This window comes from Aphelocoma coerulescens, chromosome 2 (genome assembly GCF_041296385.1).
Source record: "Aphelocoma coerulescens isolate FSJ_1873_10779 chromosome 2, UR_Acoe_1.0, whole genome shotgun sequence".
Classification (NCBI taxonomy): Eukaryota; Metazoa; Chordata; class Aves; order Passeriformes; family Corvidae; genus Aphelocoma; species Aphelocoma coerulescens.
In genome coordinates, this window is record NC_091015.1 from 68,428,406 (window position 1) to 68,455,151 (window position 26,746).

A 26,746-nucleotide genomic window follows, 5' to 3' on the forward strand; every position below is an offset into this window, starting at 1 on the left:
TTTTACTTACAAGAAAACTTACTGTTTTCTATAAACATGTGAAATGGCCTCTGGCATTTAGTTTTACTGTTGGAATTTAAATGTTTTAATAGGAAAAAAAAAGGTTCTTCAGCTGAAAATCCAAACCAATCTTGCAACTCCATTTTACATCCCACTGGAATATGGGAAAATTTATTCTGACAACAGCAAAGAGATTTGTTGACTGAATTGATGATCCTAATAAAATATCCATTCGGGGCTTCCTTATCCATTCCTCTATTTTTTGAACAAGAAATTTTGTTGTTACTTTCTTCCTAGGAATATTAAGGTTCTCAGTTAACCTACCAATACAATATGGGGCAGAATACCATCCTAAAGAACAAAACTCTTTTGAGTCAGGGTGTGAAGATTTCTGGACTAATCAAGGGAATCAAGTAGGGGTAGGTAAGTGGAGTAATCAGTTTGATACATTGTATGAGTAGTAAAGTTGATCAATCACTAGCAGCTGCTGTTCATTTCTGATCTGGAAATATGTGATCAAATTCCTCTGCCTTGCCCAGTTGTGGCCCAAAGTGCTCATTTTGGAAGAAATGATTGAAAAGATTCTTCAGTACATCCATCATTATGTATGAATCACAACAAAGGTTTCAGAGCATGGAACACCCATGACTAAGAAGTAGAGAACTGGGCTCTTGAGTGAAGAGCTAATGGCTTAAATCAAACTATCAGTCATGTCTGAAGTGGTGGCAAAATCATCTATAAGAGCAGGGAAAGGCATTAATGATGTCACCATTGCTAAAGATAGAATGCTACATGTTTAATACACCTAACAAGTGTCTCTTCCCTTTTTGGATACAAAACTGTTAACTACAATTTTTAATCTGAGAGGGTTCAGTTGCTAAAAATGAAATTGTGGGAAAAAGATTTGAAGTAAAATTAAAGATAACAGTATAATATAGGGGGAAGTATGGTTGCTACTCCCTGGATGGAACACAGTCAGCACACCCAACTTTCCACACATGGTATTATCTAGGGGGGACTAAATGGAGAGTGGAGTCGAGCGGAGTGGAGTGGAGACACTGCAACCAGGCTCTGTTGAAACCCTTGCAGAGGACAGTGCTTGGTGGTACTTTTTAGTTGATAAGCCACACAGCAGCTGGAAGCCAAGGGAGATAAAGGAAGATGTCCTGCTGTTGAATCAGAAACCATGGCAAAATTACCCTCCTTGGAATTGATATATATCCCCATCCCAAGGTTATCTCAGATACTACATGTTACCTGCCTCCAAGGCATGACCACCCCCCACTGAGTAAGATGCATGACTAATGTCACTCAGGCTTTGCATAAACATAAAGAAGAGTTAAGAAAGGGAAGAAGACTCCATCATATCTTCTGGGATTAGTTGGCAGGCTGAACCTCTCTTCTCCCCCATATGGACACCTATGGGGTAAGAATTGTACTCTATCCATGCTGACTGATTACCTCGAGCTAGCTCTCACTGGGGGTTAGAGCTCGTCTGCATATTGCTTTGAATACATTTTTGCAGTCAGATACTATTACCAGCAATCCTAAAACCTTAACTTCTCACCATTTTTTTTTTATTAATAAAGAGTGCTAACTACAAACTGGTAATGTGGGTTCTTCAAGGCAGCTAGCAGTCAATGGCAGTGGGTAAAGGTGTGGAGACCCAGGAGGAGGTCTCTCTTTTGGCATGTGACCCTGAACAAATCAGTTGGACTGCACTCTGATCTAGCAGATGACTCCTTGAAGGGTCCCCATAGCAGGCAGTGCTGGAAGACTGCTTGAGCACAAGGGTCTCGGCTTTCCTGGGGCACGGTCAGACTAATCAAACGCTAACCACTTGAGAAAGTCTTTATTTTCACATGAAAAAAAACCCTAACATCATGGAAAGTTCTTGAATAATACCATGGTGGTATTATTCCATGGTATTATCCATGGTGGGTAATGGCAGCAAACCTAAAATAGGGGCGAATTATGTAAACAGCAGAACAAGGGGAGTGCTCTTACTTTTTTGTCCCCTGACCTATTTGAGGTCAAGCACCTCCTAGCTAACAGAGAGAGGAGTGCACTCTCTCTGTGTGTTCTGGGAGAAATTAGCACTGACAATACCCATGTGGGCCAATGCAGTGCCCTGAAAACTAAGCTGTGTTAGCTCTGCCTGGCCTAGCCACAGAACTAGAAACAGAACATTCATGGAATTAGCACAGCATTCCTTCTGCATTACTTTCTCATGCTGAAAAGCAAAGGCATGTTATCTTAGAACACACACTGGTCAATGCTGCTGTATTGTTGCTGGTACCCTAGATGGAGTCTCTGCATGGACTGCCCTTAACCCATTCACACATCATGCCTAACATCCTGCTTTATTATTGAAGTGATCCATTAGGAATATGAACTGAAGTGTACCTCATCTGCTACTACTGCACAGAGCTTGAGTATCTATCCTCTTGCCTTGCACTGTCTAAGACAGCTCTCATTTATTCAATTCCTCAGAAGCTGCTTCGGGAAAGAGCAAAAATGTCATTGCATCTCTCACAAGGGAAGATAAAGGAGTGAAGGTGAGGTAAAAAAAGACTTAGTCATGTCCAACAAACTAAAACTATCCCATCACACAGATAATATGGGAGGGAAGTAAGCCAATCACTGGTATTTTCTGTACCTTTTTCCAGCTTCCTGCTTTCTGCCCTTCAGGGAAGTGCAATGAAAACTGTCCTTCCTCCTTGTGACTCATGAGCTTCTAGTGCTCTTTGAGCAGCTGAGATTAAAGGATGCATAGGCATCATTCTTTCTCAGGAAAAACAGACACTGGGAAGGGAGAAGGAGTACTTGGGGCTGAAAGATTAAAATTGCACAGATCACAGGTATTTACATTTCTGGTGGGAATATTATCCAAACAGCTAAATGGCATTTAAACCTTAATCTATTTGCCCCTATTGCCATTGGTTAATTAAGGAAAGTTGCCAGCATAATATTTATGTAATAGCTACTAGCTCAAAAAACAAGGCAGATTATTGTGAAAATAAACAAGAAAGAAAATGCATTGGCATGACCAACATAATTTTTCATATTCTGCTGTTTTTTTATACCTGTTTGGTATTTGTGACAGCTAGGTCATTTTGTGGAACCCAGCTGTACTTGAAGAGCTGCAGTATTTAAAAGCAGGCTTTATTTTTGCACTGGACATGGTGACAAAACTTAAAATGTTTTTGGTACTATGACTTTTTATATCAATCTAATTAACATTTACTGTATTTTACATAGTTACACATGATCCCACAGTTTTTACAATGCTGGTAAGTGATTACCCATCCTCTCTCTGGAAAGTGGTCTGAACAGTTGTATCACCTGACAGTTTAATAAACCTAAAAATGCTGTAGAAAAGTCACTGACTAAATAGATACCACATGAAAATACCGTTTCAAGATTCAGTTAATAAGAAGCTAGGCACCAGCACCATGGAAATTTCATTTTGTTTACCTGAAGATGGCACTACATCCACAGGGAACAAACCCATCACACTGCTTTTGTAGGGCCAGATTTTTGAGTGGAAGTGCAAAGACACCTGGCAAGTCTTGCCTGCAGACTGTAAAATTGATACTTCTTACAAGTGTAATGGACTAGAAGAGACAGCAGAATGATATTCTAGTACTTCCTAAATGCATCAATCAAATGCATCAAATGAAGTCATATCATTTTATTATTCTTGTTTTCCTCCTGTGACAAATCTTGTGTCACACCACAGGGTAAGGGAGCAACTACATTTTTTGGCAGCTTTAGGATCTTCATGAATTTATTACTTGTATTTATTTGTCCATTCTTTTTTTTTTCTCTCCCAGTTTTATTAAATAATTTGCATGATCAAAAGTGATTACCAGTCACAAATAAGTAAAATGCTCCTATATTTGCTATTCATAGTTATTGTCATATGAGGCACACAGTTACTCAACAATGTTATGCAGAAAACAAAATTCTCCTCCAAATGCCTATTAAAAATATCAAGAAAACAACCAACAGACGTTTTCTGAAAATACTGTGATATTCAGAAAGGTTAAATCTGGCACAGAAATAAACCCTAGCAAATCAACAAGAGCCTATAACACCACTAACGTGTGAACAGTAAGTACAAATATAAATGTTTTAACAACATATCATCCATAGAAAATGTATTTTTTCCACATGATGTACATAAATTCTACTGTATTATTACTGTTCTGGTTATGCAACCTCGATGAGTGGAAATTAGATTAACTTATCTTGAAACTATGTGTTTTTTCTAACTCAGTTTTTCTTGTTTAAAACTGCTCTTCTTCAAGGAACTTTTTTTTCCCTGATGGGGTGGAAAAAATGCGTGGAAGTAAGTTTTCCTCAGACCTTAGCAAAGACCACTGAGTATGTATCTATGTATTCCTATTGATTAATTTCAGGATACTTTTACTGTTTAAAATATAATTTAGTAGTACTAGACTGTTGTTCATGACGAAATAAAAGAAATTATCTATGAAATCCTTTTTATTGCAGCCTATGCCACAAACGCTTTTATTCATCTGAGAACATTTTTACAGGATTAGCCCAACAACGAACGTTACTAAAAAGTATGCAAAGTGCTTGAAGCTTCCAGAATAGCCCTTGAGTCTGAAATTCCCCCAGATGTAAGCCAGCAATTAAAAAGCCTCCTAAAATGACATGCTGAACCATGCTGGAGTATCTTCACACAGTAGGGGCTGGCTACTGGGAGATGTGAATCTAGCTTTAGCATTTGGTTCATGCAATTCAATGTTTGCACAAAGAATCAGCACACTCCCTTTGCAAAACAGAAAATCTCCATAGGTCCTGAGCACTAAGTCGATGGTCTTTCTAAAATTTCTGTTACCAGAATTATAACCAAGTTAAGCCAATATGGTTTAATGGTAAGTAGTATTATGGCTTTAGAGAAACATGACCAAGACTGCTTTTAGCCTTATAGAAGGCTCCTGCAGTCCAGCAGCTACAGAAAACTGACTCTTACTTGTCTCCTCTTAAAGGCTGTTAAACAATTAATAGCCTGCAGCTTGCTAACTATTCAAAGGCAGCGTTAACATGTAGATATTTCCAACAAACCATGTTCCCCAAGCCTTTAATACTCAGATTTTTACTGTGCTGTAGGACCTAGTAAGTTCAAAGACAATGTTTTGGGTTTTTTTTTTTGCCTATCCATTTGAATAGGTCAGCACAATAACCACTTCTGTAACATCCATCATGGACAGTACTTCTGCATGTTACGTTAATAGTCCTTGGAATCAATATCATTTACAACCAATACACAGAGTGGGAAGCAAAACAGCATTTCTTTCAACAGGTTATCCACTATTACTTATTGTACAGGGAATAGATCTTCCACTTGGAATTGAGAATATGAAATGTATATGCCCAGACAATCTAAGAGACCAAGAATAGTGTACTGATTTCAAAGAATGGTAGTTATGTTGATGTTATGTAAATTCTGAACTTTCTACCTAAACTGTTTTTTTTCCTTTCTCATTATTATCATGCAAACTTCACACACAAGGTGGCACTACATAAGTCTCTGATTTGCAACTAAAAAGATCTGAAAATGGCATTTGATCTTCTCAGATGAAAAGCACTTTTTGAGATGGTACCTGAAAATGCCACTGGACAATACTGAAATTTCATTTCTTATCTCCCCTTATTGTCCCTTGGAGAAAGTGCACAATGGTTTTAACAGTAGTGATAGATGACTAGGTATTTTTATATAACCTGTCTCCAAGAAAACAGAAAAGTTCATATTTCTTCCTTTACCACTGTCCAAGTCCAGTTCTGGTCTTTCATTAGACAAGCATCCCATACTCCTGTACTTAAATTTTTTAAACTAATTCATTGCTAATTAAAAGCTAACTTAAAACTTAGCATCTTTAAGCAGTACTTGCATTAGGGATGCACAGTTTGCCATGGAAGTTGCAGTAGCTGGAATGATGATCAGGGCTTGGAATAACATACAGAAGGTTTTGTATTCATGGATCATATGGCACTCACATACTTCCCCCGTGTGCCAGCCCACATAAAGTTAGTGACTATCCAGCGAGGCACGTGCAGCACCGAATTTCAAAATCAGCTGATTTTTTTTTCCATCTGAAAATTGTATTTGGCACCACAGCAAACAGAAACTAGTATCACTTTATCTAAAACAAGCTTCTGAGGCTGACAGGCACAGCAGTTATAAATACTGCAGGTCATAGGACAAAAACTGAATTAAACGATCACACTCAGCTGAGCTGCACAGAGTTCATGGAAATTATAGAACAAGATAATCTTAAAGCATAAAAGAGGGGAACACAGTCTTGGACATCAAGTCAATCAAGAAATCCCAACAAAGCTTAACTGCTAGGTAGAAAAACTTCTCACGCAGAATATAATCGAGCTAAGTCATAACTGCTTTCTCCACTTTATGTAATACAGTGGAGCCAGGGATGTTTTCCAGTCAACCAGTAACCCATGTGTTTCAGTCTTGATGTTATGTGTAAAAGCAAGCGCTACGACGATTTATATGGTCCTCTTCACAACACAGTTAACAGGGTGCAGATGAGAACAGAATATGACCTCTGTCAGCTACAGGAATGTAAGCTTTACTGTAAGGATAACTTCCCAATTCCACCAAAAAAACTTACATATTCAACTTTCTCCTTCCCTTGGGGGCCAGTGTAAAACACCTTGGATGTGGGAATTAGACTGCTGAGAGGTGTGACAGGAGGTAGACATATCCTGATGCCCATGTTATGGCTAATATAATTTCTGTAGGTTTTTGCTGTGATCATGATAGTTAGGAATTATATTTTCAAAAAAGGTCCCTGAACTTGGTATCTAAATAAATTTCTGATCTTCCTCTGAGAAAGAGTTCCAAAGTTTCTTTGTATAATATAGGTTTAAATATTTCCTTTTATCAGTTTTATTTGCTTCTTTTCAGTTTAACTGAATATTTATTTACTTCCTTATTCCTAATGCACTTTAGATATAAATATATTATTTGATTAATGATATACTGGAACAACTGCAAAGAAACAAAAAAGTCACTTCTCCAGGAAAAAGATGAATTTTATAGGTCTGTGGAAAGAAAGCTCTAAAATAATCTTTCTCTGTGAACCCCAAAAGACATGAAAAAATTTGAGTGTCTGAGTCCAAGTAATTTGTTCTGAAAGTATTTGAAAACCAATTCAAAAAGTCAGACATCATTTTTTGTGCATGGATACTGTAAAGTCCTGTGATTTACCTGCACTGCCCAGAGGTAGTCCAGACGCAGTTTCAAGTCCACCTGTCTTGAATGCAGGGCCAAAGCACAAGAAAATAGCAAAATAGCTAGTATTGGTTCATAGCCACGCATATAAAAGGAGCCGCCCCTTAAAAATAAGAAGAAAGTAAATGCGTTTATTCCAGGTCTAATACCTAAGGCTGCACATTTCTAATATCAGATCTTTAGTTTAGAACACATGGGTACCTCCTAATCACTAGCTTTTTTTGAGGAGGCTCATCTGGGCAGAGAGATGGGTGGCAGTACATCTGATCACTGCATCATGCCAACATGCAACTTCTTGAGGATTTTTTAATGATATGCATTATTATAATGTGTGTGCACGTTTTTAATTAGGAAATATTAAAACATTGAAAAGCTCAAAAGCTTAACTGAAATTGGGATTGCTTGAGGGCTGCTGAAACATGGCAGTTAAGTTTTTAACTGTGTTTTTCTATTCCATATGATAGTTAGACTGCAGTGTGTTCAGCTGGGGTACATTAGCATAAAACTACAGAACAATGGGGCAACAGTTGCCAACTCCCAAAAGCTGATCTCCTGTTGATGGATGTTACTAGATCCTACAATTGCTGGGGAGAGGATGACTGAAGTATTTCTTATGCTCTACTGAGTCTATAGTCCTAGGTAGCACTGAACACTAGAGGACAATTCAGAAATAAGTAGTCAATGTGTGACTATCTATAGAAAATTACCCATTGTTTAATTTAGCTGGATACCTACCCCACTGCTTTTCTGTAACCACTGAGTTCCAGAATAACTATGTACAAAATTGTAACAAAAAGCAGGAGAATCATTTTTGGCAAGGAAGATACACGTAGAAATATTGCCAAGGTGAGAGTCCCCACTATGCAGGAAAGGAAAGCATAGTGGGCTGTGTCACATGGAAGTTCATTCATTGTTTTATTTGTTCCACCAGGAGAAATTATAACTATTGAGCTGCTGGAATTGGTATTCCAAACCCAAGGCATGCAGCCAACCTAGAAAACACAGGAGAGGTGAGAAGGGGAGAAAGTTAAATGCGAAATAAACAGAAATGTAGTTGCTATGGAGGCTGACTGTAGTTCATTTCTACTTGGAAAACTATGGCTGTTGAGTTCCCACCCAGCTCAATGCTATATTAAAATCTCCTTTTCCTGCAATGCTCCACTGAGTTTAGGGGAGAGATACAATTTGTTAACTAGAGGCCAACAAGGACAACCAATTCAAGTGTGGGCTTAGTTTAACAGTTTCCCTCTCAGTGCTCCTCAAACCTAAGAGATTCTCAAGCCAGCATATTCCTGCAAAATTAAGGAACTTCAGTTCACATTTTATGTGGCCATGCAGGTGAAAAAGGTTCTTGTACAGAGCAGAGATATAAATGTTTGTTTTATTGACTATGTAAATCATATAAACTTCAATTACTTAATTCAAAGGAAAACATATTTTAATTGAGTTAAAAACTAAACATAATATCTTTTTCCATCTCACAGCGACTTCTGCTGTCACATATGTTTCAAACACAAGGACTCATCTTTAATATTCCTGTCATTTCAGTTATCCAAGGAGTTTCATTTCCTTCTTAGACTGCGAAATAAAATTTTTTTAGTATATTTCTTATGGGAAATTTGGGGAAACCTAACCTGCCTATCCTAAAGACAATGTCATGTACATATCTCAGAGCTGTTACACAAGGAAGAGAGGAATTGCTGGCAAATAGTGCAAGTCCCTAGAGCTCCAGTTTTAACTGCAGTCCAACCTTCAACCCTCACAGAGGAAATGGATAAGAGTTAGTATAAGTGGGGAGAGTGGGATAGTAGTGTGAAATTGATTTAACAGGCACCATCATATACGCTCTGCCCTGTAGTTACGCTTTCTCTTTTGAAGTGTGTTATAAGACCTTTTCATTTCATCCCAAACATTGTCAATGAAATTTTATAGTATGCTGTAAAGTAACTGACCTGAGTCAACCTGAAGGGTGATTGAACCATGTATTTTATGGGGGGGGGGGGGGGGGGGTTGTATTAACTTAGAAGGATGAGACATAATAAATAAAATGTGAGTTAAACTCATAATGGGTAACACTATGAAATGAGATTGAGAGAGTGAAATGAAAAACCCCTTTAATGGGATTTTGTTCAATATCCTTAAAAATGCTTTCATCATAAACTCTTCCAAAAACATACACATGCATGAGGGCTTCATCAATGATCTGCAAACTATCCAGGAAAACATTATCTGCTGTTCAACCAATAGTAGAGCCTCAACACCTAGCTCTTCTGATAACTGAGAATTCAAGAGGCATTACCTTGCAGGAACTAATAATTTCTACTGATTAAACATTTCTCTTTAGGTTACAAGTTATTTTTTTCAGGAAAGGATAAAGTAATATTTCTGACCTATTCCAAGTTGTAACTGAATGATCACTGCCTTGTTGGAGGTCAGAACTTCTGAATTCTAATCTGTCTTCTTACACTATTGTTCAGCTTTGCATTAGGGCTTACGATGTCTGTTTCTCATTCTCACCATCTTTAAGTGACAACAGTGATGCTTGTTTCATTTGGTCAAAGTGTCAGATCTGTGGAGGCTGATTCACAAAGGTTTTGGCTGTCATAACTTTAATCTCAATCCCAAAGTCAGATACACAGAATTTGCTCAGAAGCTAGCCTGGAATCACTGCAAAGCTCTATGCATTTTGTGCTTATGTCCACATTAGGAACCATATATGTGTCTGTGTGCTATTACAGCTGTGTGTTACTCACACAGATGATGTTCAGAAATTCCCAGAAATGTCTCAGCATCAGTAATTCTTGGTTCCTCTCGGGACATTAGAATTCACAGAAGAGGGATCCTCTGCCCATTCAGTTCATGGGGATAAGCTAGTTATTGTGTTCTCGGGGCAGGTCCAGGGACGAGTGAATATACAAAATACAAAATATGAGGCTTGGCATCTCAGCACTGAGAATTGCTCATGTTTTCTTAATGGTCAGAACACATTGTCGAATTCCTGCAGAGAGGCATGATTTGAAACATCTGCCTTCTCAGCATTTCCAATTGTGTTTCATGTGCTATTTTTGTGCAGATTCTTTCCTTCGAGTACCCTAATATGTTTAATTTGTTAGCATTAGCAGCCAAAATGCTGAAATTGAGCACTAGGAATTCATCAAGGCAACTGACTGACAAATACTTAGGTGGAAGTTTGAATACCATTGGAATTCAAGTCCACCATGTTGAACTCTCTGCTAATCTACAGTAGTATTGAGCAGAAGTATTCTGCTCAATATTCAGAAGTACTGAGCATTACATACTTCATACATACATGTTGTATGAGCTTCATACAACAGAAGCTTTTTAGACATTAGACGTGAATGGATCATGTAAGTAGCATAGTGTAAGCACCTCTTCTCGTTACACAAAACTGTCAATATTTTAAAATCTTTCTGATCTGCCTAGACTAAAAATATCACCCTGTTATTACACAGAAATATGTTCCATAAGTTGCCACATAGAAATAGCAATCTTGTTTTGACACCATACTTTGTCTGTCACAAAATATTAGCCATTGAACTAGCAAGAAGTTGAACATTTAAAAACAGTTTTCCCACAAAGTGCATGACATCATCAGTCCACGTGATGCTAAGGTTTGACATTTGACAAATTTATATTGGTTTTGAATAGCTATTATCTGTGCAATTTGCTAATAGCTTTGCCATTCCTAATTCAATACACTGTCCTACACAATACATTGTCTCAGGGCAATGAAAGTTCAAATTGCAGCAAAGGGGGTTAATTTTGAAGAAGTGTGCTCTGCAAGTATGAATAATAAAAGAAGTAGGAATTCATCAGATGAAAACATGGTATGTGTTTAATGGACCTGCCCCAGCTTGTTCTTTAAACAGAATGCTAATTTAAGTGATACTTGATTCAAATACTCACCACACAGCCTTGAGCCACGGAGTATATTAAGATCACAATAAAAATACACAAAATGGTACGAATTTGTATGGTCAGGCACCCTGGAAAACACTAAGGAAGAAAAAAAAAAGATTTATAGATAAAATATTTAAAATATTTTTAAAGTGGGATTGTTATTTTTTAGTAGTCTATAAAGAGAAGTGAATAAGGGATACAGAAATTTAACCTGTACTGCAAATTATGAAATTGTCGTTATTGTTGCATAGTAACTGTTATTTGGTTATTTTTGTAGATGTATTTTAACTGTAATTCCAGTTTTGGAGATAATAAATGTGAAATTATTATTGCTATACATTATTTCTCACTATAATTAAAACTCTTAGAGATTTTAGTTTTATGTCTACTCATAGTGGAAATGATACATGAGGATGGCACTTGATTTTGCTCTCATGGGGAAAAAACCCAAAGCAACTTTCACCTTGCAAATTTTCAGTTCCAAATTGTGATCTAAGAGAACATACTCTGATAGCATAGAATTTTGGAGTGGCACATGTGTCTTCTTTTATAATAGGCATGTTAAATGCCAGGGTAGTTTTAATTATTGTGACTCATAAAAACATTGAATTTGTCAGAAACACCAGTAGAGAACAAAAGTATCTGGTGAAATGGAGTCTTGTGAACATTTTGTTTATCTCCACTTTTACCGTGATTCCATTTATCACACTATTACACGTCAAGTTCTTGCTCCTATGAAGTCTGTGACAGAATGTGAGACAGGAAAGGTAAGTCTGTCAGGCTGTGTACTTAGGCCCGTTCCAGTCATTCTGATCAACTCTGCTTCCAGGTAAAGCTTCTTTTCTTCCTTTCCCTTTGCACTAAGAATGTTTGGTGCATCTATTATCTACTGGATATATCTTTCAGACCACAGGACTTCTTTCAGTGACTTCAAGGGTCAAGAATCAAATCCAAGAAACAGTCAGATTTAAAGTGGGGATTATCCTGCGTCGTTTAAAAGGAGGAAGCTCAGATTTATCAAGGTTCAATTTCACCTAAGGTCAAATGGAGCAAGTAAACACCTGATTTTTGGATGAAAATCAACAATTTTGAAGAAAAGCTATTCACTTCATGGGTATCACCGACCTCAAAAGCATAGCTTCCAGCAGGCAGCAAAGTACTCATAGAGAGAGGCTACTTTAGCCTTGGCAAAACAGAAATCATGTATTGAAATGTGCCCCTTTCCTTTTGCATATGTAGACATTTCCCCTGTATGTATGAACATGTTATTAAAAGTTTCAGGCAGTTATAGATGAATCAACTTCATATGGGCTGTGACACATGAGAATACAAGCAATTACAGAAAAAAAAGGAAGTATGATCTACAAATACATTCTGGCTTCAGTATAGGTTAAGTCCATGTAAACGTAGGTGTTGAGCAATCAATATAATATCAATAGTAGATTTGTATTATGGATCTGAGTTAATTTGCTACACCAATGTAACTATTAGCATCAATAAAACAGATTAGGATACCTGAGGTGTATCACCTTTAATAAAACTGAGCATACTGTAGAACAAATAGCTCAAATTATAGGAATCTGAGATTGAAAAGCTTTTTCTCGAGGGAGAATATACAGTAACATCCAAAATTACACTATGAAAAAAAGACAGACAATTTCTGCCTTTGTTCATTACTATCATACAGTTCTGACTGGAAGGGACCTCAGGGGGCCGAAAAGTACTGTCTGCCTTGATCCGCAGAGTGTCAGGGCCATTTTTGCGGAGTTGGTTACTCCTCCTGTGTCATTGCAGGGAATTATTTCTTCTCAGGGCCTGGACTTTGCATTATACATTCTGTATTTATAAGATTCCTGTTGGCCCATTCTGTCAACCTATCTAGGACCCTCTCAATAGTCATCCTGCCTGTTCTTACTACTTACTTACTACTGTTCTTATGAAACTGTAGTAATTTGAAAACTTGACATAAGTATATGACATGTCCTTCTCCAGGCTGTTGATAAAAACGTCTAACAGGACAGAATTCAGGATAAACTCCTGTAGTATCCCACTTATTATTGGTTTCCAGGTAAAGTATAACCATAAACTGCCATGCTCTGAACATGATCATCCCCATAGTATTTTACCCATCAAACTGTCCACTTAACTAGATGAAAATCCTATGTACACATGGGGTGGAACATGTGTGGTTTTATCCATATAAATAAAACACAAAATAATTGTGTTTGAAGAAAGTGTATAAAGTCCATTAATTCAGTTTTCAACCACATAAGCTATCTACTGCTTGTTAGAGAGATAATACCCATAGTTTGAAGATAATGCTGGATAGTTAATAGGGACAAAGCAAAATACAAATTCAAAGATCACATGTCCTGACACATTGCACAGACAATGTTTTTTGGTCTGTGTAGTGCATATATGTTTTAAATGTTGACATGCTAGGCTATTGGGTTAAAATGGAAAAGAAACCTTTAAAAGATGAGGTCTGAATTAAAATTCTGACACTAATAAGATTTATACTTCTGAGTTTAAGACATTCTAAGATTGCATCTCCACTTTTATGATAGCATAGAATTTTGGGCTTAATTTTCTTTGTTTTCTTCTATTTGTGGTATTTATATTAACTAAATAAGTACTGTCAGATTCCCAAAATTCTAGGTAACTGGTACAGTAAAATATTATCAAAGTGGTTTGATGAGTGAGGCATTTAATGCTAAAGCATGGAGAAACTGAGTCACTTGTGAAGTGTGAAACAGCAAGTAAGTGCCAGAAAACTGATTAAAATAGGGGAATTATTCTTTTACAATTCTATATCCATTATCCATACCATATTAATTATATTTTATTTATTATATAAGACAAATTTTTGCCACAAAGTTTTAAATTGTGATATTCTAAGATTTTATATTTCTTTATTTTTCTAATGCTGGACTTGATCCTGTATAGTACTGAATCTCTAGAGGAACCTGGAATAAATACAAATTTTCTTGACTGACAAAACAGATGGAACACTTCTTAAGTTTTCACTAGCCCCAGGGAAATGGTATAAAGAGCAGTTACTTCCTACAAACTTCATCTGCATTTCTACCATCTATAGAGAGCAGAACAGATGATAAACTACTCTGCCCTAATATAAAAAAAAAGAGATCATCAAAATTACTCCCAAATAATTTTTCAAGTTTATAAATAAGGTTCTGTTCAGTACCTGATACTCTGCTAATATACTATTTATGTTTCCATGAAAACACATGCTTTTCTTCTGCCAAAGGGCACTTTTTAAAACTAAAATTAGTGTGTGCTAATCAGCAAAGCTGATTAATTGCGTAGGTGTTTTTTCCTGATATTTCTGAATTCCTGATATGTCTGCAAAGACTAAATTTAGATTAATCAAATACAGATTTCTTTCATCAGAAGATTAGCCTGTAGATGCTTTATTCTGATCTGGTAGACCTATTTCTTCCCTAAAAAACCCAAGTATCCTTCTGCATCATTACTGTTGTGAAAATATAATGCAGGAGAATTAATCATTACTGAAGGTTTTGAAAAGGCCAAGGATTGTGTGTGCAAAACATAGTGCTTTACTATCAAAACAGCTGCTGTTTTGGCAGGAAAAAATTTGAAAATAGAGGGAAGTTAGCAGGACTTTACACCCAGACCAGCTGGAATGAAAGGGAGAACTAGTGTGCTCTGTTGCCAGAAAGGCGTAGAAGTCAGGTCAAAGCAGTTTATCTGAACACAGTATTTAGTGGTAGGTGTTCAGGAAAGACTTAGCAAAAAAGAAAGCATAGAATTAATGGCACTGAATGCTACACTGCTGTAATGATTACTCATGTAAAAAATCTACTTTCAGATGATCCATCTTCAGTTTTGAAGCGTCTAATACATTACTTACCAATGAACTTTAAAGCACATAGATTTCAGACTCTATGAATCTGTGAAGCATACACTGATGGCTTCATACGCCAAAGGACAAACATAGCACGGTCACCAAAAGGAAGAATAGTCACAAGATCTTAAATCACTTACTTGTACTCGTGTGACATGTAGATACATAATACAAGCCACTAGGAAGCATATGCAGAACACCAGGAGAACAAGAACTATGGTACTCCTAGAATCAAAACACAATAGAAGTATTGCAATGCAACTCAGTAATAGATGAGAACAAACTTCTGTTTGGGCTCCTTCTGAACTAGTATTTTAAATAAATGGTGGAGGACCTCCTCCTCAACCTTGCTGTTATACTAACCATCACAGTGCAAATTTAACAGTGAAGTCCACTGCTCTCAAGACTAAGAAATTAGTAAATGCTCTTGCATATGGTCCCCACTCTGACCTCAGCAAGGACATCAAAGCACCTCAAAAATTCAAATGTATGGTAGTCAGGAGGGACACTTTCTAATTGTAGGCTAATGCAGAATATTCAGCATAATGACTGTTGTAAGGGGAGTGTGTAACTCAATTACTTGGCCTTGGCAGCTCTGTTAACAGTTACCATATGCTTTTTCCTTCTAATTTCTCTTTCTCAAAGATTCAGAAATCAATGGTCATTCAATTCAGACACTCAGCAAGTCAAATAAAATCAGACCAGACTGCCTTCTAATGAAGCAGAACAACTCTCTCCTTTTGAGTCTTCCTTTGTGGTTAGACAAATTTTAAGTTTCACATAGATGCTGTAATAATTTTTAAATTCTAAATCTTCCCTCTTCTGATCAATCAAAATAGGCTTGTTCTTCATGAGAAGAGGGGTGCAAACCAAGAACTTTCTTTCTCCAGAAAACTTCTCTTGGAAAAGTACCTTATGGGTGTGAGCAAGCTGACAAAAATTAGTCCACCAGTGCAGGTGCATTTGATTTCTGCTCAGGGGCAGCCTGGCCCCATGACAACCATGGAATCACAGCTGTATGACAGTAGCATAACATGACCTTCACACTTTCTTTTCTAACGTGAGAAAAAACCAGCCAGTTCAGACGTCATGTGAGCCATGGATTCAGGCATATATGTATCTGTGCCCTTGACAATTACTAGGGAAAGATTGTTTCTACAGGGTTTCTGACAGCAGAAGTGTGAGATTCTCCCGTAGAATTTCTAACTATTTAACTTTGATTTCAAATTCATGTAACAGATCCTACTGATACTGGAACAGGGAGAATTCTGTGGTGTAGTATGTATACCCAGAATTGGAAGGTGACCCTGGGTGCTCTTAGTGTGGATTCTAAATACAAGTATTAATCAAGGCAGACTCTCCTGCCTTTAGAGAATTCACTTGTATTCATGATGGTAGCATGCTAGAATAGAATGCAGGGGACATGACTGCAGCAATATTTTATAAGGCAGCAATAGCTGACAACTGACAGTAGTGCTGACTGGGACGCTGACAGACATTTGGGTTGGCATCTAAAAAGGGCTACATCGTGGTTTTTTTTCAAATAAACACAGAATAAGACATTAGAAAGGTTCATATTCAGGGCTTTTAGTGGCTACACTGCATATGTGCCTCCATAATTGCATAATTGGACAGATTAGGTTGACAAGAACATAGCCTTACTTTCACCAATTCCATCTGGGGATATAAAATGTGTTCTTTAGTTGAGAAGCTGTTTTGCTCAAACGATGATAGGAATTGGAAGAATGGTAAGCCCATTGATTTCTGTATATTTATGCAGTAATTGACTTTCCTATGACATTTTCTTGTCTAGATGATGAACCTCCTCCTTGAAATATTGTGATATATCACTTCTCCCATTAGAGTAACGTATTACAAGCCTTGTGTGTCTTTTGCATTCTCTTGCCATACTTGTAACTACTTTGGCAATCTAAATAGCAGCTTAAATCTCAAATTCTGGAAAGAGGGGAAATTCCCCTATACTTCCAAAGTTTTAATTGAGCTCGTGTTTGCATTTGTGTCACAGCAAGGGAAGAGCCCAAGAAAAACAGCAATTTGGCTGTATAAAGCTACCACTCAAGACACTGGAAGAAAGAACTTAGGAGCATTCAGTGGGTGGCTTTTGCAACTAACCCAGTCCATCTTCATGATCTTCAGTGGTGATATTCTGCTGGAGCTTGTGTGTCTGTCAGATCATGACTTAAACTGAATCTCTGTGCAGCTGTTTTTAAGTGACAGTAGTTTTTGTAAAGGCTATTAATATGATTCTTCGAAATTCATTCTAGCTTCAACTACACTAATACTCTTTATTTCTCCTTGTTCAAAACTGCTATGTACTGCAGCTGTGGCTTACTGAAGAAGAAATGAAAGACTTCTTGATTATACTCCAATTAGTCAGCAGAGTCATTAGTCTGGAAATGATGACGTAAATGATGATTCTTATCAGTGACTTTGAATTCTTTAGATGAAAGGTACTATATTACAAATTAGTATTTGTATTTTATTAAAGTAAATAAAATTTTTTAATCTTTCAACTAGAAATAATAGAATATAGAAGTATTATTATGACTGGGGATTTCTGAATAGAAAATACCATAATTAAATGGAATTTTCAAAAGCATTATCCTGTGGCCAGTTCTATTCCGATTGAAATCCTAGTAGTTAGTAAAAGTGAGTAAAGTTTATTTTTAATGTTTTGATATTCTCATCTGAAAAAAAGTTCATTATTAATAATTTTATGCCTTACACACACTTTTATCTATGTCTAGATTTGAAAGTGCTCTAAGTATTTTTTATTCAGTAAGCATTCACATAGAACTGACAAAATCTGAGGTAATTACTAACTAATCACTCAACAATAGGCATAGGACACCTCCCAGATACATAATTTTGTTTATGTTTGCTTTACTGTAGTCAAGGTCGGACCGCAAGCTATGTGGGCATAGCCAAACTGTGCACTAGGCAGTTAATGTAGGGATAGTGTTGATACCAAAAACTTCAACGAAGGCTATAAATGCAGGCCTCAATGCAGATGGATGGGTACTTTAAGTACTTAGTTGCCATTAAACTCCGTATAGTTTTATCTATGTTGCTATCAATCCTGAAATACTTAATCCGAAGTAGCACAAACACATCTAGAAAAGCCGCAGTAACACCTTTGTTTGTATTGCAGAAATGCTTTAAATAAGTAAAAAATAACCACTGAAAGTTTAAATAAACACTGAAATATGTTTTTTTCCCCTCTAAATGCATATTTCTACAAAAGAAAAAAAAAATGGATAGTGAAAAGTGTCTTCCATGGACAAATGAAAGAGATAACAATTAAACTGAGGGTGTACTAACAGAGAATCACCCCTGTGAGAAGATACCAACCTAGATGCCCATTCCTGTTCCAAAGACTTTAATTTTTGACCTGTGCAGGATGTCTGAGGATGTTCCACTTTGAGTTATGACAACAAAAGACAGAAACTTACTGTGGTATTATTAGAAGGTAGACAAGGCCAAATAAGGCAGCTAGAATTAGTGAGAGAACTACAGCACTGGTGAAGTACTCATCCTGAAGCTGGTGGTACTGTTAAAGAAAGGAAGAAATGAAGACAGTAAATATTTTATATATACCCAGACACCACACTTGTCCATTCTCAGTGAGAAAGAACTGTATCTTAAAATAAAACAAGCCCCTACTTAGTTTACAAACATGATGGCTTAATTCACATGAAAAAAACAGATGAGGCAAGTCTACACAACAATTTCCTTGACAAACTTCTCTTTCACCCTGTAACTAGTCAAAACTGGGTTAGGCTCAGATATAAGTTTATCTTTTTGAGAAAAAATTTCAGACACTTTGAACCAGAAGGGAGTGGCACTTCCTTTACTCACTCATCATGAAAAAAGGCCAAACACCCCTTAGTGCTGCCTTCAAAAAGTCCTGTCACCTCAGTGTCTCAGGACAGAACACTAATGAGTGGACTTGGAGGCCGCTGCTAATGAGATACATGGGCTCAGTTTGGAGAAGCTACTGTTCCTGATTCCACTAAGCTACAGTGTTAATGAGAGGAAGCTTTCTAAGGGTGTAAACACAAAGTGTTTTCTCAGAAAGATCCAAAGTTCAATCTCATTTACACCTTCTGGTCTTCTGACTTTTTATTTTGAAAGAAAAAAAGTTGCAGTCAAATAATAAATTACTTTTGAAATTTGAAATCAAAATTTATGCTTAAAACCTTAAAAATTTGGATCCAATATGGCACACAGCCTTCTAACTTGAAACAGTAGTGACATGAAATCTCAGACAACTATGAAGTGACTTACAGTGGAAAAATAAATGCTACTGCCAAATTACTTCAAAACCATAACATTTTTGCTTTTTCAAACACATAAACTAAGGCTGTAAATACAAATAATTTGTATTCACAAAAAAACCAAACCCTACAAGGTAGGAACAATTGTTAGCGGATGTGCATCTTGTAAGTCTGGAATAAATCCCCTGCTTTCAGCACTGCCACACTAGTGTAAGATTACAACCTTGTCCAGAGATTTAATTTTTTTAAAAATATTTTCTAGAATTTCTGGATCAATACTTATCAGGCTACCTATGCATCTTCTTGTCATTAACACTTCTCCAGAGCAGATGAGTGAGTAGGCAGACACATTGCAATGAGACAGCATTAAACAAGTGACTCAGGCAGTTTGGAGGATCAAAAGAAAGACCAAAACACAGGATATATAACAGGAAGTAGGATCCTGATAAGTAGGACAATACCAATCTTTCTTTTTATCCCCTTCAAGCGTTTCCATAGAAGGAAGAGATAATGTCACCTTCTTAATGGAGAGACAGCCCAGTGGAGTATTTAAAGATAGTGAGTAGTATTTAAACATTGCATGAAACCCAAACAAAAATCCCAATGCTAGTTGGCTTATGGTCAGTGAAATCAGTAAAAATAATTTTAAACCCCCTTACTTTATTTTCACGCTCAATTTGCTTATACTTCAGGGTAATGAAGTTCAAATCAGCCATCTCAGACTCAGTTTGCCGGGCCTCTATCAAGCGGCTGATGTATCTGTTTACTCGAGTTCCTGGAGTGTTGTATACAACATTGGTTGAAAAAGAGGAGCGATTCCTGAGTTTTTCAGAGGCTGTCCTCAATGCTCTCCTCTGCAGTATGGATGAAGAAAGAAGCACAGATTTTATTAGCACTGAAATTTTTCACTGCTGTTCATATTACTTCAAGCTCATAGAGAGGATGTGGAATTCATAAACAGAGCAACTACAAAAGACAGAGCTCTTATCTCAGTATGAATATCACCTTTTTAAAAGTCCTTACTTGAAATACTGATCTCATTCAAATCAACGAGAAAACTCCCACTTAATTTCAGCATTTTAATCCAGAAGTTCTTTTCACATATGGCCCTGACACTCCTCTGCCACCAAGTAAATAATCAGCTAGTTCCCAGTCAGGGTGACTTTACCTTGCAAAATCGTTTTATTTTGTTTTTTTTCCTTGACAAAAGACATGGAGCTCTGGACATCTTGAAGACAAGATAACCACGCTCTTCATGACACAAGAAAAGTCCTACTGTCAAGGTAACAATACATATTTCAAAATGATAGTTTACCTTAAAGTCTTGCACAATGACCACGTGTGATTACAGAGGGTCTGAAATTTCAAGTGTTACTATCTTTAACTCACCCAATTGGCTCTCTTGTTAAGACCTCTTGAGTATGCCTCAAGTGCACTTGCAGATCCAGATGGAGCCATCCAACAGATTATCAGAACTAACCTGTGCCTAACTGGCTCCTCCAAAGCTGAGATAGCACAGCTACAAGATGATTACTCATAGTTCTTTCCGGTGGAAATCGCAGAGCATATCTGAAAGGGACTTTAGACAAGCTGTCTCACTTTTCACAGAGAGCACTCAGGAGACAGTGGTGGCAATCTTCAGATGAGGGCACTTGAATCTAAACCATTATGGCTAGATCTGCTCTATGACAAGACAGGGTCAAGCCTTACTTCCCAGAAAAGTTTTGACAACAAAACTCAGGCAACTTCTACTATTCCTGTAAAGTCAAAGGAATATTTTTTATCTAGCATCTGCAGAGTTCAAGACAATTAAAAACATTTTGAAATAACAAATCTACTTATTATTATTATTATATAATAAATAGTCTGCCAGAAAGATGGTAAAGAAGAAAACAAAATTTCTCTCTTCAGAGCACTCACTCCTAAATAGCCCATTCTAGAGGCTATACAACAACATATACTTTTAATCCAGATGGTAAAAAAGATGGTGATCACTATTTAGTAATCTTGCAGGAACAGCAGTTTCTTTTCTTATTTCACAAGAAATTCTTATGAGTACCTCATCAATGAACAAATTGTGAACTACAGCAGTTCATTAGCTTACTTAACTTATGTATATTATATCTGAATTCTTATGAATAGTGGGAAAGGTTATCTGCTGGCTGATACCTTAGTTTTCTGTTTGTAAAGAAAAATGGACCCTAGCAAAGAATTCAGTGTTGCTTTTCTGGCTTTATACATAGAGAGAAGGTTACACCAGCAGTAAACAGTTATAAGGCTACATTTTTCCTCAAGCTATCAGATCCCACTACCTGGTAAATTGTCTTCCGTTTAAGAGCTAATTGTTTCAACATGAAAACTAAACTTGGGGACATACTTTGATTAGACATCCTAAATTTCCAGCCAAATAACTATTTTCAGTGTTTCTAAACAGAGAGAAATTTGTTGTCTTGAGGAAGACATTTGTACCCATAATTTGTAGGGAAACTGAGTGCTTTTAGGAATATTGTCAGAAATACACAATTTTGCTCTCAATAAACTATAATTAGTTAGTGTATGTATTGCCTTAGTTGCAGCAGAAATACATCATCAGGGACTTTTTACAATTCAAATTTAAGCCTATAGTAAACATCAGGGGTGAGGAAAACAGTGTTTAAATAAATGTTTCTTTGCTTTAAAACCTGAAATGAGGGTAGGCGAATATGTGTGTTATTCTGATATATGGAATAAATTATATTATCTATTCTGCCATTTTGAAACAGGGTTAAAGTTTCTATTCTTAATCAAAATAGCTGTTTCTTACATATAATTATTTCCTCTAGGTCTCTTATTTGTATCTCTATTATTATTTTGCACAATAGACTTACATTATGTCTTATATGTGATCAAGATCCAGTATTTATATTTCTCAGAAATGTACTAGCTTCAAAGCCTTTAAAGGCCTCACTTGTTTTATTTCATTCCCACTTGTTTTACTTTTGTTACATGATTTGAGGACTGAAAACTCTAAAGAAGTCCTACATTGTAACACTGTGTATTTATATTAGTATTATGTAATACAGATCCATGATGTGTTACATCAAAACAACTGTTTCCATTTCTGATAGCATTGTAGACCTTCACTGCCAATGTTTTGGCATGAAAAAAATTTCATAAGATCCCTAACAAATCCACATGGGGATTTTCTGTGTGTATTACCATATTTATACACACACATACACAGGACACAATGTAAAGTACTGCATATGCTTGAAGGAATGTGTGGGTTATTTTTTAAAATACTCCAAGATAGCACTAAATCTCAATTGGAAGGCCTTGTACATGGCCAAATTCAAAATCAAATCTGGAGTATCTGAAAGTCTTTACTGAAACTGTGCTTTAAATGAGCTAATTGACTTTTCTCCCCTTTTCCTGTAGAGGAAACACAAGTGCATGTAAAACCCAAAATATGAAAGTTCAAATGCTTTCTGAAAGTAAGATTTATACTGAATCTTCAATAAATGAAAAATAGAAAAAACGTGAAGCAATCAGTCAAGCCAAATTACTGGTTTCAAAGCTTGCATGCCACCACTCACTGGTGGAGTGACCTGTGTAATGTTGCCACCTGCTGTCAAAGAAAATGGAATGAGAAACTCTCACGGCTTTTATCCATAAATTTCCAGGTAGATTCACATACAGAAATGAAGGAAACCAGGCTACTAGTATGTAAAACAATTTTGATTTATGGCATAACCAGGCATCCAAGAAAGCGGAATTTATATTTGTATTAGGGACTTTTATGTCTTGCATCTCTATAATGGGCAAAGAGGGGTTTTGGCTAATTATTTACCTTTCACATTTCAGAGAACCATCTAGAGACACAAAATTATTCTGTTGGTTTGCATTTGTCACCATGAGGTTCAGACTGAGATGGACAAAAGATGCAAAAGAATATATGTTTAAAAGGATGGAAACAACCTCAGAAATTCCAATTGCTGTGAAAAAAGCCCTTAATAGAAGCCACAGAGGACACCTATGTCGGCTTTTCCAAGAGCAGCTCCAAATTTGAAGCCTTTTATAATTAAAGTTTGACTTTGTTGTGGGAAGTAGATTGTTCTAGTGCCAGCAGGAGCACCATAAACTTCTTTATCAGTTTGTAATATCACCCCTTATGTTCTCAAAGACAGTCTGCTTGATGCAGTCCTGGAACTGATGCCCAAAGAGTGCACTTGGCCCACATTGACTACCTTATCATCATCCTCACACGTCATGACATTAGAGAAAGGGATCTCCGCTTTGAACATCTTGCGACAGTGCATGAGCTGAACAAGCAGATAGCAGACAGTCTTGAACTTCATTCTTTTGGCAGGCTTAATGTCTGAGAGAATCAGTCCAGGAAATATCTGTTGGTCAGAAAAATAATATTTATAATCATGTCATTGCATTCCCATGCAGACATACACACTTGCAGGCATTTGCACCCCCTCATGGTCAGCAAAAACCAATATTCTAGTCAAGAAGAAATGCTTTTTGATAAACATCCTACATTTGCAAATGAAGATTACTTCATCTTCAACATGTGATGTAAAGAATCTATTATAGACTTTATGTAAAGTCATACTTAACATTTTGGGAACTGTTCTCTGCTTAGAAATGTGAACTATAAAAAAGTGCATTAATGACAAACTCATAAAAGAGGCAATATTTGTATTTCTTTAACATTAAAACGAATTTTGGGAAAATACAGGAAAAATAAGGAGGAAATTAGCATTTTTATTAATTGATGTTAAAAAATATAATTTCAGCCTTTTATTTCTTTCCTTATTTTGTTACTTCAGCCATAGGTAAGTTCATTAAAATCTGAAGAGAATAACTTTTGCTTTAAAGATAGACATATATATGTGCCTTAAAAGGAGGCTCTGAGGCATTGAGGTTATATCTCACATCTTATTTCTTCAAAGTAAGAAGTGTTATACCACAGTGAAATACTCTCAAAGGGTCAAGTATAATCTATTCCTTTTACCATTGAGCTCCTAATCCGCAAGGACAAATATTTTCTTGGTTAACTCTTAAGCATGTATTTAGCTCCTGCTGACTTCAGTAAAGCCCCAGCACGTGCTCAGATGCTTTCTCAGATCGGGATATTATATCCTCAATATTTATACCAAACTTATTCATGCTTCTGGCATGTGGAACGTGTAAAGCGGTGTTAACAAGAAACATGGCAGGACTCCATGCCTCCTCAGTGTGGGAATTCAAGCTTGTAAAATTAGTTTATTCTGGAACAACAAAATAAAGAAGCACAGAGGATATGGTCCCTAGTTTTCCTAGGTAAAAAAGACAGAGCAAATCAACTCTCCAGAAACTTTATTCAAATACTCTTAAAGTCCACAAATGACAATGAGATTTTGCTGTGCATTATTCACAGTAGTATGATTTACTAGAGTCATGTACATCATTACTTCAATGATCAAAGAATGAAGAAGAAACTGAAAGCATTTGTTTAATGCATGTTTTCTTGGACACCTAGAGTTAGATGGACAGGGAAAATGACACATGATATTCTGAATGGCATCTTAAATACTGGTTTGTTGTTTGACACATGCAGTCATGAACTTGCATTTTCTGGAGAATCAAGGTTATATATTATTGAACTTTCAATACCTTGTTTAGTCAGTTACATTCTGGCTATGAAATACAGTAATAACCAAAATGTTGCACTTCTTACTTTTTTCTTAGCAGACAGACATGTTCTCAACATGTGACAGGCCTCAAATGTGCAAGACTGGAAAACTGACTGAAGTTAGCTAGCATAACTGCGCTGCCCTACACTGCACAGTCAGCAGCCAAAATCTAAAAGGATATTAGTGTATCTAGTGTGTAGTCACTTGTGTAAGTGGTATTTTAACTATAGCCTGTGTGAAGAAATTCCCAATATGAACCCTTTCTTTCAAGGCCTTTCTGGCAGAAGACTTACCACCGAATGGCATAGAAGATACTGTACAAGGATATTCACATACTAATCATCCTTTAGGTATTCCTATGGACACCAAGTAGGTAGTTGTTAGGCTTGAGTATGGCAGATATGATCAGCTTTTGAGCTACAATTCCCAACAGCTAAAACATAATTTTTGGAGAAGTATTCCACTTACAAATCTTCCTAATGTAGCCATAATTCCTCTAAAAATTCTACATATTTTACAAAGTCTCTCCATCAACCTTTTGATACAACAAAAATGAGCAACTTTCTTGAAATTCCCTCCAGTTTTGCATTTCATTTCATTTTTAGAAATTTACAGGTGGACCATATCTCAAGAGATCATTAGCTCTTTCTTTGCTCAAACCTTTCACAGTGGATATTGCATTAATTAGGTCAAAAATTTTGGTCTTAGGTCACTCTTAGATTAGCTTGGAAAGATGATTTTAAACAAATTCAGAGACCCACAAAAGCTTCCTGGCAGCCTTCATTATGGAAATGCCACAGTACAGACGCAAGAGTGGCAAAGAACAGGTAGAGCATCTTACTAGCGGAAGAACCAAGAAGACATGACTGTGAAAGGTGAGCATATGGGCATGACTATATCCTCCTACAAAGATTTGAAGTCCTATGAAAAGAGAAGAATTTAGACTTTCCTCCATGCAAACGTCTTATAATAGACGTGTTTCTGAGAACAACCTGCAACTTGAAAACTTGGAATGGACTCCACCTCAGATAGAGGTGGCCCTGCCACCAACGTGACTTTTCTCCAACCACGTTTTCATGTTTTCAAGTTTCCCGACTTTATCTTCAAATCAGCAGAATATTTTTGCCTCTTACCATCAACTTCTTTTTTTTAGTTTAGAAATCTTACAGGCAGATAATATATCAACAGTATACACCCTTTATGTGCTGGAAATACAGAGAAATTTTCCAGCTCTTCTGGAGTTAAATAGAAATTTCAGCTCAAGTCACTGAAAAAAATGGTATAGTGTGAGACCCTCAGCTGAACAAAAACAATGACAAACTGAAGTGAGTTTAGCAAAGGTTCACCAAAACAATTAGGGTTCTCAAATGTATGACATACAAGAAGAACCTGAGGGAATTCAGTTCATTTAGCTGGAAGAAGAGAAGGCTAAGGAGGGATCTACTTGCTGTCTTTAACTACTTGAGTAGTAACTGCAGAGAAGACAGAGCCAGACTAATCCTGAGTCTCACTTAGAAGAAAACACAAGAGGCAAAGAATACAGGCTGTACCTAGGGAAATTCCTATTTGATACAAAGAAGTTTAGCTGTGAAGATGATCATGCATGGGAACTGGCTGCCTCGAGAGGCTGCCAGTCAGGGAAACACTCAGCTCTTACTCAGAGGTGGATCTAACTGCAAAACCAGCCCTGCTG

General features: G+C 36.7%; 1 protein-coding gene across 1 annotated transcript in view; it reads right to left on the reverse strand.

Annotated features, from left to right (window-relative positions):
* The window catches only part of ADCY1 (adenylate cyclase 1), a 146,465-nt gene that overhangs the window by 10,989 nt on the left and 108,730 nt on the right, over positions 1–26,746 (reverse strand). The window contains exons 8-14 of the mRNA XM_069005864.1: positions 23,617–23,772; positions 20,050–20,244; positions 18,566–18,663; positions 15,233–15,317; positions 11,213–11,302; positions 8,021–8,277; positions 7,262–7,388 (exon numbers count right to left, since the gene is read on the reverse strand). Coding sequence (XP_068861965.1) covers positions 7,262–7,388; positions 8,021–8,277; positions 11,213–11,302; positions 15,233–15,317; positions 18,566–18,663; positions 20,050–20,244; positions 23,617–23,772 — 1,008 coding nt within the window. The remainder of the gene's footprint in view (positions 1–7,261; positions 7,389–8,020; positions 8,278–11,212; positions 11,303–15,232; positions 15,318–18,565; positions 18,664–20,049; positions 20,245–23,616; positions 23,773–26,746) is intronic.